The sequence below is a fragment of the Monodelphis domestica genome, chromosome 4 (assembly GCF_027887165.1).
Source record: "Monodelphis domestica isolate mMonDom1 chromosome 4, mMonDom1.pri, whole genome shotgun sequence".
Taxonomy (NCBI): Eukaryota; Metazoa; Chordata; class Mammalia; order Didelphimorphia; family Didelphidae; genus Monodelphis; species Monodelphis domestica.
The window spans coordinates 161,283,534-161,296,429 of NC_077230.1; the positions used below are offsets into that span (position 1 = coordinate 161,283,534).

Consider the following 12,896-nt stretch of genomic DNA (forward strand, 5'->3'; position numbering starts at 1 on the left):
GGCAAAGGATAGGTTCACCAATGTTTTTTCTTCTTCTTCTTAAATCGGGTGCTTCATTAATTCAGTGCTTTCTAGAAAAGTTACCTGGAAAATGGACATCGGTTACCTCTATAGAGAAAAAGAACCGTTTCTGGAAACTCGCGTCCCCTAATCGGTTTGCTAGAGGATGTCCTGACCAACTGCAATTTAGAATTGAAGGAGATCTGGGTGACAAGGTGTATGAGAGAGGGGAAATGAAAGAGAGAAGAGAGAAAACTCTCCGGAACAAAGTTTTTGCATGCTTGTAAGGGAGTTTGAATTAATACTATCGGACTTTCTCAGCGCGCAGCCCTTTCTGTTTTGTGTGTGGGTTACTTTCCTGTGCTTTGGTCAAAAAAAAAATGTGAGGTAACAGGAAAAGATCCTGGATGCGCGAACCTGGGGAAGTAGCCAAGGGAAAAGAGCGGTGAGCTTTCTCTGCACAGTCTGACATTCCATTAAGCATCTAAAGGAGAGCTCAGAGTTTGGAAGAGACAGAAGCTGGAGTTGAAAAAGGACAAAGAGCTCTAACTAGTTTCCTCCTAAAGGTTCAGTTAAATTTGTATGCTGAGCCTGTTCAATCTGCCCTCAGCCGTTGGGGAAGCTCCCGCCTCCCATCTTTCACCCCCAAATTCCCCAGAGATTCAAAGACCTGAGATCCCGTTAGCCTTGGTTGGTTCGCTGTCCCTCCTTAGGGAGGAGAGCAATTGAGTTCGTTTCTTAGTCTGGGTCTCAGGGAAATCAAGACAAGAATTTAAGCTTGAATTCAACTGGCAAGGGGCGGCTTGCACCTGGGAGACAAGATTAGGTTGAGAAAAGAACGCCTGCACATTCGCAAAATACCTTCCTTTTATACACCCTTTTTTGCCTAGCAGTGGCAATTCAGCACAGATGCTCTGACCTCTCCCTATTAGTTTCTGGTTCTGCTTGCCCTAATGCTTTGAAAATAGAAAGAAATAGCTAGACTTACCTTTTCAAGAAATCCGGGAAATGGGACATTTCAGCTTTTTTTTTTACCTAGTTTAATTATCCAGCTTTCCTCTCATTCTTATTAATATGTGTGCAAAGAAACATCAAAGAAGAAATCTCCTTCTTACACTACCTCCAAGACCCGCATTCTTTATTCATTTTTATTTTCGTCTTCCAACGTGGCTTTTTGTTTTGTTTTGTTTTTAAAGGGAAAAAAAAGCAAAGCCAGGAAATAATAACCTGAGAGCTAAACTGGCAATTTATTTTTTCCTACTCAGAATCTCTGAAATAATAATGTCCTATCTGCGTTCTTCGTGTTCCAGTAAATCGGTGGTCATTTTAAATTTGCCTGTGGTTATCACTAACTTACACCCTTTGGCTTCATAGCTGTGGCACAGAATTGTATCTCATCCATTCACTTGGAAAGACAGGAAATGTAGAAGATGTTCTGAGTAGTTACACTGGCTTCTGTATCTCTAGCTTTATTTGGTGAAAGTTACTGCTGGGTAGACTCTACCAGACCATCATAACTTATTTATGCCCCAGTCAGACCATGGCAAATAGGTCTTTTATTATTTATCTCAGAAACTTCTGAGGTGGAAATATTATTCTAAGGCTAAGCCACTCATTATCCTTCCATACCCTCTTCTTCGGTGGGGGAAGTGGGGTGAGGGGAAATAATGGGGAAGAAGAGGAGGAAATCTTAAAAAAGAATCCAAATATTATATAGATATACATGTATGTATGTATGTATGTGCATGCACACACACACACACAAGAACTGACCAGGAAGTAAAACTATTTGTAATGTTTTTCAGTTCCTTGAAAAGCACTTTTTCAATAGCAAATCAGTTTGGGTTTGTGAAAAGGCAAAGTTGTTAGCTTTTGAAAGGTAATATAGCATGCTGTAAATCTGTGGTGATGTCTCTAATGCCATAACAGTTTCTTAAACTCTGATTGAGATGATCACTGTAAAAATCCAACTGCTTTTCCAGGACCCCTTCTGTTCCTATTCAGGAGAAATTGAGAAACTCTCCAGTGATTTTGATCATTGTAGATCTCTAGTAGGGATGATTCTGGATTTTGAGAATTTTAAAAAAATCTTTTCCTGATGTTCCATGTAATAAGCTCAGAGGCCTACTTACTTAGCCTGAGGATACATCCAGGTTCTGAGTTTGAAACGTGTAGGACCCCAGTTGCCTAAATTATGAATTCCAAATCAGTCTCCCTTCCTCTATTGTTCCCCATTCTGCCTATTATTGCATGTCGGTGTTCTAGTATTACTCCTGACACAAAAAGAAGACAAAATTATATTCGTTTACATGGTTTATTGTTGTAAACATTAAAATTGTCTTTCTCAAAGAAAGAATTTATCCAAGAAAAAAAATTCAGCGTCTCTAACTGTCATACACCATAGAAAAAAAGGCAGTGACTTGTATCATGTGCCATACTGGAAATATACAAAGAAAAATACTACAGAATATGGCAATATTAAAAATCTTACTCAAACATAAAATAATATATTAACTGACAATTTTAGACATAAAAAAACAAAAAAAATTCAAAGTGCTCAGTAATTTCCAGGGAGTTATGTATATTATAAGCACTCTGGAAACAGTCAAAAGCTGCTGCATGCAAGTTTTGTTTAGCTTTAGACAACAAAATAATCAAGATATAAACTTTCTTTTATCAACATCAACAGTACATACAACACTTACAAACAAGGAATGTTGGACGGTGTTACAAACACTATGTGTCCCTTTGTCAGGATTTTCAGTTTTGTAATACTTGTGCCCACCTATTTTACAATTGAGAAAATGTTTAAGCTCAGATAACTACCAATCTTTATAAAATCTAACAGACTACATAGTGTCTGAAATACTATTTATATAATATAGACATTACTGAAATAGCAAGTGCCTATAACATTTTCGACCTAGAATCAACATGCTGTCCCTTTTTGTGTAGTTATTTATTCCTTTTTTGCAAACACATTTACCTTTTAGAATTTTTTAATATTTATCCATAAATAGGCACAAAATAATTTAAAAAGCCAAACTGCATTGGATAAATTTACAAGCCTTTGCCTTCTTTAATTCATGCCACCCACGCAACATTAAGTTTTACTATATATTACAGCTTTCTTTTACAGCAGAAAACTTTGTCTTTAAAAGGGCGATACTTTGTGGGTCACCTTAATACTTTTGTGTGTGTGTTCAATCTGTCTTAGCTTCAGCGACCGGCGTAACCAGACATTTTTTTCATCTTACAATAGGAGTCCTTCTTCTGAACAATAAATTCCTTTTTTTTTTAGCCGATAATAAAAAGTTTATACCACTGTATTGTATGTAGTCCATATTCTAAATCCAGGATGCCCCAGAGCCAAAATGCCCTTTCATGTTCTGCCTGCAGGTTAGGAAATAGCAACAGTTTTGTTTTGTTGGGGGTAAGGGGTGGGTTGTGGGGCCAGGAAGTTGAGGGATAGGTTAGGAAGTTGGGAAGGGGAAGGAGATGGAGCAGAGGCACCCAGAGGTGCTTTTGTGCACGTGGGAATTCCCACCCTCAGACAGTTCACGTTCCTTTCGAGTTCATTTGAAGTAAGCTGGAGAAAGTCTTAAAAAGGTAATGTGTCCAGAAAAAGTTTGTCGATTATTGCTGGAGGTGGTACCAAGTCTTCCAGTTTCAGGTAGAAAATGCGCTGTAACCCCTGTGTACACAGGGTGCGGAGTTCTGGGAGCTTCCCCAACAGTTTGGACAAATAGTTGGGGCGGTTCAAACCCCCATTATTGAAAGTCACATGGTCTTTGAGGCAATTTACAATCTTGTTCTGCAGTTCTTCCACTCTTTTGGGTTCCTTGAGTCCATGTCTCTCTGGAGGGAGGGGAGGAATGGGGTAACAAGAATGCAAAAAAGGCAATTAGCAATTTGGAGAGATTAGGAACACACCCCCACCCCGTACAGGGAAATTCAGCAAGAGCACCCAAAAGCAGGGCTGATGATGGAAAAGTGCTAAGAGGACTGACCTGTAACCATGGCCAGGGCAGCAATGCAGGAGAAGGCAGAAATGTCAATGTTCATATTCTGCAAGTTGGAGGAGAATTCAACAATGGAATCAATCCATTCCCCAAAGCCACGAACGCATTGCAACCTGTGCAAGACCACCCCATTGCAAAAGATGAGTTTACCCTCCACTGGGTTGGACCTGCAATTAATACCGAAGAGAGAGAGAAGGGGAAAAAAAAGAAAGAAAAGAAAAGCTAAACAACTAATTACTTGAAGAGCAATAAATGGGGGATTTAAAAGGCACCTAATTACTGAGGAGTTAATAAAATGTAGATCAGTGGACCTTGAAAGGGTTTGATTTCATAACAATCAAGAACGCCCCCTACCCCATCTCCATCCCACTCTTCCTTCTTTTCTTTATCTTTACTTAAATCTTTCTTACTTTTGCTTCTCCCTAGTTCTTTCCTACACTAAATTCCCTTTCTGGTCCTTCTGTTTCCTTCTTTCCTTCTTCTTCCCTATTCTTTTCCTTCTGTTTTTCTTCATCCCGGTTCTGTCTAATCTAGCTTCCCTTCCTTCCTCATTTACCTGTATGCTAATCGAAGGACAAACAGTTCCAGGAAAGCAGATTCAAAAAGTAGGTCTTGGTCTGGTTTGGGAAGATCAGTGAAGCCTGGGATCTTTTCTGCCCATCCTCTGATGATCTCCATGGAGCCGGTCAAGAGATCATAGAACTGCTGAATATGCTGAGTGTCATCTCCACTCATCTGATAGTCAGGGTTAGCCTGGAACTGGAATTTCATTTTAAAAAGCACTTAATGAGGTTCTCTAAAATATATAACCCGTGAAATTGCTAACCCCGTTTCTAGTAGGGGAGCCAGGTTTTTATAACAATTAAACCTCTCTCTGACCAGTAAGGAAATTAGATGTTCCAGGGCAATTAATTCAATTAGGGATGGTGCTATGAGGTCGCTGCTTTAAATATGTAAATTGCCATTTCTATACAGACTAAATACAGTGCCATCCAGCATGGGGAAATGTTGACTCTTATCTCCACAAAACAATTGACACGTTAGTATTCATGCCAGTCGGGGAGTTAGTCTCATGAAAAGCTACCGTTTGCAAATCTTTTCATTTAAAAAAAAAAATCCAGAAGCTCATATGCTTCACCATATACTTCCACTAATTAAAGCACATATATTTCTCACAGCTGGAATAAAATAGACGATTCTGCCTACTTCTTCCCACCCCCATCCCCCATTCCTCTTTTTCCCTTCCCTCCTCCCTCCAACCAAATGCCCTTCATGATCCTTCTAATATTTCACAACCGATGTTGGGATTGTTTTTTATGGTCATCCGCAGTGGGGATGGGGGTCGAACCAGATGCATGTTTAATATAACTTTGCTAGGACATGTATTGGGGAAAGTGTGTCGGGGGTGGGAGAGGACATTTTACACAATTGAGGCTTTTTTAAAACTTTTTTTAAGAGTGTGTCAGTTCAGCCCTGCAAATTCAAGTAGGGTATGTGTGTGTGTGTGTCTGTCTATGTGTCCGTCCTACCAGGGGGAGTAGGGAATGAAAAGGCTCCGAAAATATTGTTTCTTCTCTGGGAATCCTTCTCTCTACCTTTCTGTCTCTCCTAGTTTTCTTCCTGTCTCTACATCGACTTTAACTGGCCTGTAACGACATGCTGCTGTTTTTCCAACTCCTTTCCCATGTGTTTGCAGCTATCTCCCTTCTCTGTGGGCTGGTGTAAAGGGTTAGGGTATATGAGGGCAGCCCTACCCGTCTGTACATTAATATTGTCTCCAGCTTACCCTGGAATAGTCCAGGCTGGTCATAGCCGGGTTGGAGTCGACATGGGCTCTCACCAGGGCACTGATCAGACTCACCGGGGGAGAGGGGGGAGAGGGCTCCTGGGGGCTCTTCGGTTTCGACGGTAATCGACCTCTCCGACCTTTTAAACTGTCTGTACGAACCACTGAAAGGGAAAAGGACCTTCAAATTCTCTCACCTCCCCCTCCCCACGATCCCCAGTCCCCTTCCGGGACACACAACTGCCCTTCATCACCCCGCCCCCAGAAAAGCCAAGCTCCAGGAGGGAGTCCATTCGTATGTGGAGACGCCCAGAACTTGGAAAGTATTTACAGTCGAGAAACATTTAAAAAAATGGGTTCATCTTATTTCTTCCTTCAAATGGGTTACCATAGTTATTAAATCAAGGAAATTCTAACGGGTCTGTGAGGGAAATCATGAACGCCTCCAGGATACAAAGGCTTTTTGGGGAGCCATAGGGCACCTGGGGAAGTGGGTGCTGGATGGGAGGGAAGGGCCTGAGGAAAGAGGAGAGGCGGAAGGAGAGGTGGAAGGAAATGGGGGTATAGACTGGAAGACACTTCCCGAGTCCTACCTTCTTTAACCATCCCAACAGCAAGGCACTTCTGAAATCGGCAATACTGACAGCGATTTCGGCGCCGCTTGTCAACCGGGCAGTTTTTGTTTGCTAAACAAACGTATTTCGCATTTTTTTGGACTGTGCGCTGCAAAGAGAAAGAGAGAGAAGCATATTATATATAGGCCGAGAATTAATTTCATTTAAAAATCCAGCAGTCCAAAGAATCTCAAAAAGCATCTCTGAATTGCTGGGACCTTCTCCCTCCCTAGTCCCCCCCCCCCCTTTTTCTTCTTTTGTCTTTCTTTCTTTTTTTTTTCCAGGGCATTTAACAGAAGAAAATTGATAGCGTTAACATTTGAGCTAACCTTGCAGCTCTTTGCTGTGTTTTATATGCCAAGAGAAGGAGAAGGAGACGCTCAGTAAATACAAATCCGTGGGCATTCATATTATTTACATTCCTTGGAGACCTTCTCTATTTAAAATGATAAGATTATTCAATCAGGATGGTGAAATAAAGAGATCACTTAATTTTACCACAGGGAATTCTGTTCCACTTGGTTAGCTTAGACACGGTTCTCTGTCCTAACCAATTTCAATCTGAAGGGGGAAGGTAGCTCCTAGCACATGCAAATATCCCTCTTCCAACTCAGGCTCTGGCAACTTCTGCCCAAGGACCTGAAAGTCATTCCAGGGCCGGGCCTAGTCTCGCAAGCTTCTCTAGCTCCCTTTCCCTGAATAGTGACCCTGCTCGTGTCAGCTCCTGAAAGACAGGTTTCCATTCTCCTCACACCCCAAGGATATTCCTGCGGGAGTTATGGGTGCAGTTTCCTGCCTCACCGACATTTGGGGGGTCTAGGGGGGTCCGGGTGCTTTCCCGCTCCTCTTACCCCCTGCACATGCTAAAGACTTTAGTTTAAACCAACTCCCTGGAGTGGCCTATGCAGCCCAACTCACCTTAAAGAAACCTTTGCAACCCTCGCAGGTGCGGACGCCGTAGTGCTGGCAAGCTGCGTTGTCCCCACACACGGCGCACAGCCCTTCATTGGAGGGGGATCCCCGGGAAGGAGGTGAGGGCACCTGTGTGTCCAGCAGCTGCGAGGCGTGGCCGATCTGCAGCCCCGGGAAGCCCATGGCTGCTTGTTTGCGGATGGGGTTGGGCACCGCGAAGGTCTGCCCGTCCACCACGTGGTGGGTCCCCGCCGGCTCCGGGTTCATGGGCACGTGGAGGGGCCCGTCGAAGCGCATCTGGCAGCTGGACACAGGGGTACCCGGGGGCGATTGCTTAAAGGAGAAGAGAGAGAGGCGAGACACGGGCGTTTTCCTCTGCTCGATCATGTGGGTGGTGGCCACGTAGTTCTGGTGGAAGTTATGGAGGGAGCCTGGGTCATCCCACATTGGGCTGTGCTGCACCTGGAAGCCGGGAGTAGAGGGCGTCGGGGGCGACGAGGGCTTGTAGTAAACCGAGCCCGAGTGCGGCATCATCTCCTCGGACTGTGGGGGCAGGTGGTTGTGTTGCTGGTAGCTGTGCATCTGAATGTCTTCCACTTTAATAGAGGACTGCTGTCCGGAGAGGGGCATTTGATACAAGCAAGGTGGCTTGACGTCGTAGCCTGTGCTGTAGTTGTCCATAAAGGTACTGAAGCTGGGGAGAGAAGTGGTGGCAGTGATTTCAGTGTTGGTGAGGTCCATGCTAAACTTGACAAACTCTGGAGTTAAGAAATCGGAGCTGTATTCTCCCGAAGAGTGGTAACTGTAGCTCTGGGAAGCTGGGCTGGCTCCTTGAGGCGATGACCCATACTGAGCCTGAACACAGGGCATGGCTGGAAATGAAACAGGGTGATATACACTCAGCCTGGTCAAGTGAACACTTTCTCCCCTGCTTTTGGCGCACCTGGATCAACCACACGGCGGGTCCGTACTGAGCAAGCTGTACACAGCACTGCAATTTAGGAGAGGAAGAGGGGGCAAAAAGGGGGGGAAAGAAAATCGGTGTTGCAGGCGCTGACCTTCAAAAAAGGGAGGGGAGAAAAGGAGATCTAAAAGAAGAAACACATACAGGTAGGATGTAAAGGATCATGAAATGCCCATCTTTCCATTGTATCTCCTTTTCACCCCCACCCATCCACCCCCCACTCCAAAGCCTCGAACTTAATACGTGTTCAGGTCGCTTGTTCTGGAGCAACCTGGGCAAGTTGGGAACTGCCAGGTGACAAGTTTATTCTGAAAGCCGCATAGGATAATAGGACTGGGGGTGGCTTTGCTTTTGGAGGGGAGGGGGGGTCTTGAAGGGGAGTTAAGAGAGACATGAATGGGAAAACTGAAAAGCAATTAAATTCACTAACCTTCAGCCGGGTTACAGGCGTTTTCCAGGAAATTAGAGGTGGACAGTGTCCTAATTCAATGGAGGACAAAGTTCCCAAGAAGTTAGGGGGAAAGTGAGTAGTCCAGTCTGTGCAGCTTGCTCCCTGAAATAGACATGAGATGTTCAGGTTATCTTGTGAGGGGGGGTTATTGGATACAGGAACTATCCCAGTCTGCATATTTCACTGGAATACATTGTGAGGCCTTTAAATAAATAAAACACTTGACATATGAATGTAGAAAAGAGAGATGATTAAAATCAATGAGAATGTTTTCCCCTATAACAATCTGGCATATGTTCACAAAGGTTTTTGTTTTCTTTTATTAAAGAAAAAGAAACTTCTGGAAAGTTGTCATTTAATACCTCTAATGTCAAGAATTGACACCACCACACTACACACACACACACACACACAACCTCTCCTTGCTGTAGGTAAAAGAGAATGGGTTGTCTCTCAACTTTATTCAGACACTGGATAAAAGGAAGACCACAGTTTGGTAAAAAGTCACTTTGGAACCTTCAAGTGAGAGTTTGTCAGTGGGGAAACTTAAATATAATAATAAGTTAACAAAAAAAAGAACAAAAATATGAAAAACCATTCTGGCCTCCTAGTCTCCACCTCATCTTCAAAGTTACAAAGTAGGCTACAGGCCTACATTATGGGAATGCAATTAGATAGGGGCCAACCTCTCTCTATGAAAATGACTAATCTTCTCTTTAGAAGACACAGATTATTTCTTTCTCACATTTCTAAGAAACTTCTTGTGCATATTTTCAAATGTACATTTAAGTGAGGAAAGCTTATTCTTATAAAAATAACTCAAGCAAAGAGCAACACGCTAAAGACAGACCTTAACTCATTTGGATGCACTTAAACATATGGCAAGATGACCCCCTTTACTACTACCAGCTTGAATTGTTTCCCTCTTTAATAAAATAAGACATAACATTTCTGTTAACTTTCACATGCCCCCATTTTGAAGGCATCTGAAAGTACAAGTATGTCAATGAAAAAATAAAGCTAAATATCTACTCCTGTTCAGTTTTAGCTATCTTGATTCTAACTTCATATTTCACAACTAGAAGGCCAAGAGACTAGATTTGGGTAGGGGACTGGCAATTGCCCCCACACACACCCCAATCAAAAGGTAATGCCAGTTATCTTTGTTAACACCAGATTTGCACATTCACTCTGGGAGATGATCTTAATCTCTCTCCCTCTCCTCCCCCTTCTTCTCTTGCTCTCCCTTCTTTCTATCCTCTCCTCTCTTTCCTTCTCTCTCTCTCATTCATGAACGACATATGTCAGAATGCAGAAATCCGGGGAAACTAAGTAAGAGGACACTGTAACAACAGCTCCCACACTGAAACAGCAGCCTTCTAAACACCAGCATGTCTGCTAACCATGGTGATACAGTTCCCAAGCAACACATAAACTGTAAGTTTTCCTCCTGTCACTTATCCCGGAGCATTCAAGCCTTGCTACACACACGACCTTTGAGATTCAGTGTCCAAACGACCAAATCACATCTGCTCTAAGGAAAAACGCCACGGAGGAAGACTGAGTAGAAATTTCAAAGTCGAAGTTGAGAAGACAGAAGCTCCCAAGATTGTAAAAAGTATTCCTTCCGCGTTTCCCAATTAGCAGACTACAAGCCGCTACCCAGAATGTACTGTCTCTAGCAGCAGACGTATAGTTAGGAAAAACGCCTTCTGGAGCAATTCACAAAACTTCCCTTTCACCACCTTCCGGAACTCCTTTCCCTTCACTCCTTTTTTCCAGAACGCACAATTCAGACCCCATACACATACCCAAAAGAGAGAGCGAGACAGAGCGAGAGAGCGAGAGCGAGTGAGAGAGAGAGAGAGAGAGAGAGAGAGAGAGAGAGAGAGAGAGAGAGAGAGAGAGAGAGAGAGACTGACTTACTTAATGGTTCTCCACGTCTCTTTTCATTCATTCAACTGTGTTGAAGTGCAGTTTCCTTTGGGAGGTGGGGTGGCGGGGGGATAGGGGAGGGGGTGGGTTAGATCGGTGAAAGGGGAAAAAAACAATCGGTCCAGAGAAGTTGCTAGTTACAAGCGCTGCTGGGGAAGTGCGGTACTCAATGTAGCAGAGTGAGAGCAGCCGGACAGACTGGCCCTTCCCTCCAATGTGCCTTTGTTTATGTGGGCTCCGTATTCCACAGCCAACATGCACCTAAAGTCTCCAAGCGTCAGCACACGTCAGTGCAGGCGGCCCAATCCCAGCTCCTTGGGGCTGTTTCTCCCCATACAGTTGGCCAGCTCTCGCTTTGGTAAATTTCCGACCTGACGTCACAAGCAGGGCAGATTTTAAGGTGGGAACCGTTCTGGGTTCACCTTGTTAGCCGAGTTGGGCTTTTTTTCTTTTCATTTCTTCCTTTTCTTTTTTTTTTCCGAAATAGGTGTAACCTACCCACCCTTGCCCCTAAAGCCGGTGTCGCCCCACCTTCTCCAAAACTCCCCAATTCACAGATAGTTTTGGCAGCCCAGATGTGTGAGTACCAACAAAATCTAATTTGGGATGGGAGTGGAAGTGGGAGATTAAAAAGGATGGCTGAGAGGAGTTGCGTGTGCCAGAGAACCCGCACCTGTAGGCGCTCGATGTTGGGTGATATGTACGTTCATTGTTCTAACTCCCCCTCCCCCCATACCACTCCCACATCCTCCACACCTCTGTTCTCATCCCCAGGCGCTGAACCATGCACAGAAGCTTATTGCACTAGACTGCTAAATCGGGGTTTCCCTTTCTTGGTGCTTCCCTCCCCCCCCCCCAATACTTTCCACTTGAAAAAGAAAAAAAGTCCGTATTTTTTTGTGATGCCTTCTCTCATATCCACGTTTAGGAGGGAAGACGTGGTATGGGAAAGGGATACAAGTTGGGCACTGGACTAAATCTTCTCTTATTTTAAAACCAAAATCTATATGAAAAATATCGCTCCCCCCCTCCTGACAATACAGTTGTTTCACGCAACAGGTGTGCATTCTCTAAAGAAAGGTGATTTTGTTTCCATTTCGGATCAGTTCTTTCCAACTTCATAGCTGCACTCTCTCCAAGTAATTTTTTAAAACTACATTTCTCTAGATACACAGAACCCTCAAGAAAATCTTGCATTGCTCCTGAACTGGGTGGCGTGAAAAATGACACCCTCCTCAAAATAAGTTAAATTTAAAAAAGTAACCTGCACACAATCTTCCTTAGAAAGCCTAGGTATAATCAATATGAGTTCCTCCTGAGAGTATGCATGTCGATGTGTATGGGGTTCAGCGAGTTACTGCTCCTAGAGCAACACCAGAAAGCTGTCACAGCCCTAGCTCTGCTTTGCATGCTAATCCGTAGGACTGGGGCTGAGGATAGAGGCAGCACCTTACTCTAGGGAGGGAAGCACGCAAAATGCTTTCTAGTAAAGGAAACGCTGGCGTTTCCAAGAGAAGAGAAGCATAGCGATTCGCTTCCCAAAGCCCACTGAGCTTTACGTGTGGAGGTTCGCTTGTCCCAAACTGGAATGGGATACCCTGGCCTAAATCATTTAGCGCGGGTTCTGCGAGTAAATTTTAATACTATCTAGTGTCTCTATCCACTCTTCCCTCGAAACAACCGCTTTCAGCTCCCATTCCTTTCTCGAGCAGCAAGGTTCGGGTTTGCACCCATTTGTACCCTCCCCCATCGCTAGGTGTTATTAGTATCTTCCTTATTAGAAGAAAACTCTTTCAGGATTTAGCCTGGGTTTCCTCTACAGAGCCCTGAACTACACACCAAGCTTTACTTTTTCACCCTTCCCTCCCCCTCCCCACTCTCTCCGGGGCTGTGAGTTTCCGTCCCGTGCACTGTGTGCAGCCCTGGGAAAGCCTCTGGCACTGCTACCCCTCGGCCCAGGGGAAACCTACGTGACCACCTTAAGCTTCCCCAGATGCTGTGGCTGCTGCTGCGGCGGCGGCCGCTGCACCGCTGTGCCCTAGCTGGCGCGAGAAAAAATAAGGCGGGGAGGGGGAGTGAGGGGGAGCGGTGGCGGCTGTAGTGAGGAGGAGGGGTATAGGGGTAAAATGGGGAAGAATAGCTCATTAGCATGAGCTTAGTAGCGTCAGCCACCTCGTGGGCTGGAGAGACTCAATGCGAACGAAAGGGAAAA

The 12,896-nt window shown here is 44.3% G+C and overlaps 1 protein-coding gene across 5 annotated transcripts; it reads right to left on the reverse strand.

The window, feature by feature from the left end:
• Window positions 1-2,300: 2,300 nt before the first annotated feature.
• NR4A2 (nuclear receptor subfamily 4 group A member 2) lies at window positions 2,301-11,475 on the reverse strand. Of its 5 annotated transcripts, none has more exons than XM_016433639.2 (8): window positions 10,676-11,456; window positions 8,729-8,851; window positions 7,341-8,206; window positions 6,402-6,531; window positions 5,884-5,972; window positions 4,579-4,781; window positions 4,011-4,189; window positions 2,301-3,858 (listed from the first exon to the last, which is right to left on the reverse strand). In XM_016433639.2, the coding sequence occupies exons 3-8, from the start codon at window positions 8,202-8,204 to the stop codon at window positions 3,602-3,604; spliced, it is 1,722 nt and encodes a 573-aa protein (XP_016289125.1). In that variant the 5' UTR covers window positions 8,205-8,206; window positions 8,729-8,851; window positions 10,676-11,456; the 3' UTR covers window positions 2,301-3,601. The 5 variants fall into 5 exon arrangements, 4 of the variants coding, with proteins under 4 accessions (XP_016289125.1, XP_007494246.1, XP_007494247.1 ...); XM_007494184.3 differs by having other exon boundaries at window positions 5,809-5,972; window positions 7,341-8,325; XM_007494185.3 differs by having other exon boundaries at window positions 5,809-5,972; window positions 7,341-8,028; window positions 10,676-11,455.
• Between the last annotated feature and the right edge of the window lie 1,421 nt (window positions 11,476-12,896).

What these genes read in the sequence shown, in the direction of transcription:
- NR4A2 (XM_007494184.3), bottom strand. Translation starts at nt 8,204, where the DNA reads ATGCCCTGTGTTCAGGCTCAGTATGGGTCATCGCCTCAAGGAGCCAGC. An exon ending in CCAGCCTGGACTATTCCAGG is followed by an intron (nt 4,782 to 5,808) that starts GTAAGCTGGAGA and finishes ATGAAATTCCAG; the next exon opens with TTCCAGGCTAACCCTGACTA. An exon ending in GTCCTTCGATTAGCATACAG is followed by an intron (nt 4,190 to 4,578) that starts GTAAATGAGGAA and finishes TATTAATTGCAG; the next exon opens with GTCCAACCCAGTGGAGGGTA.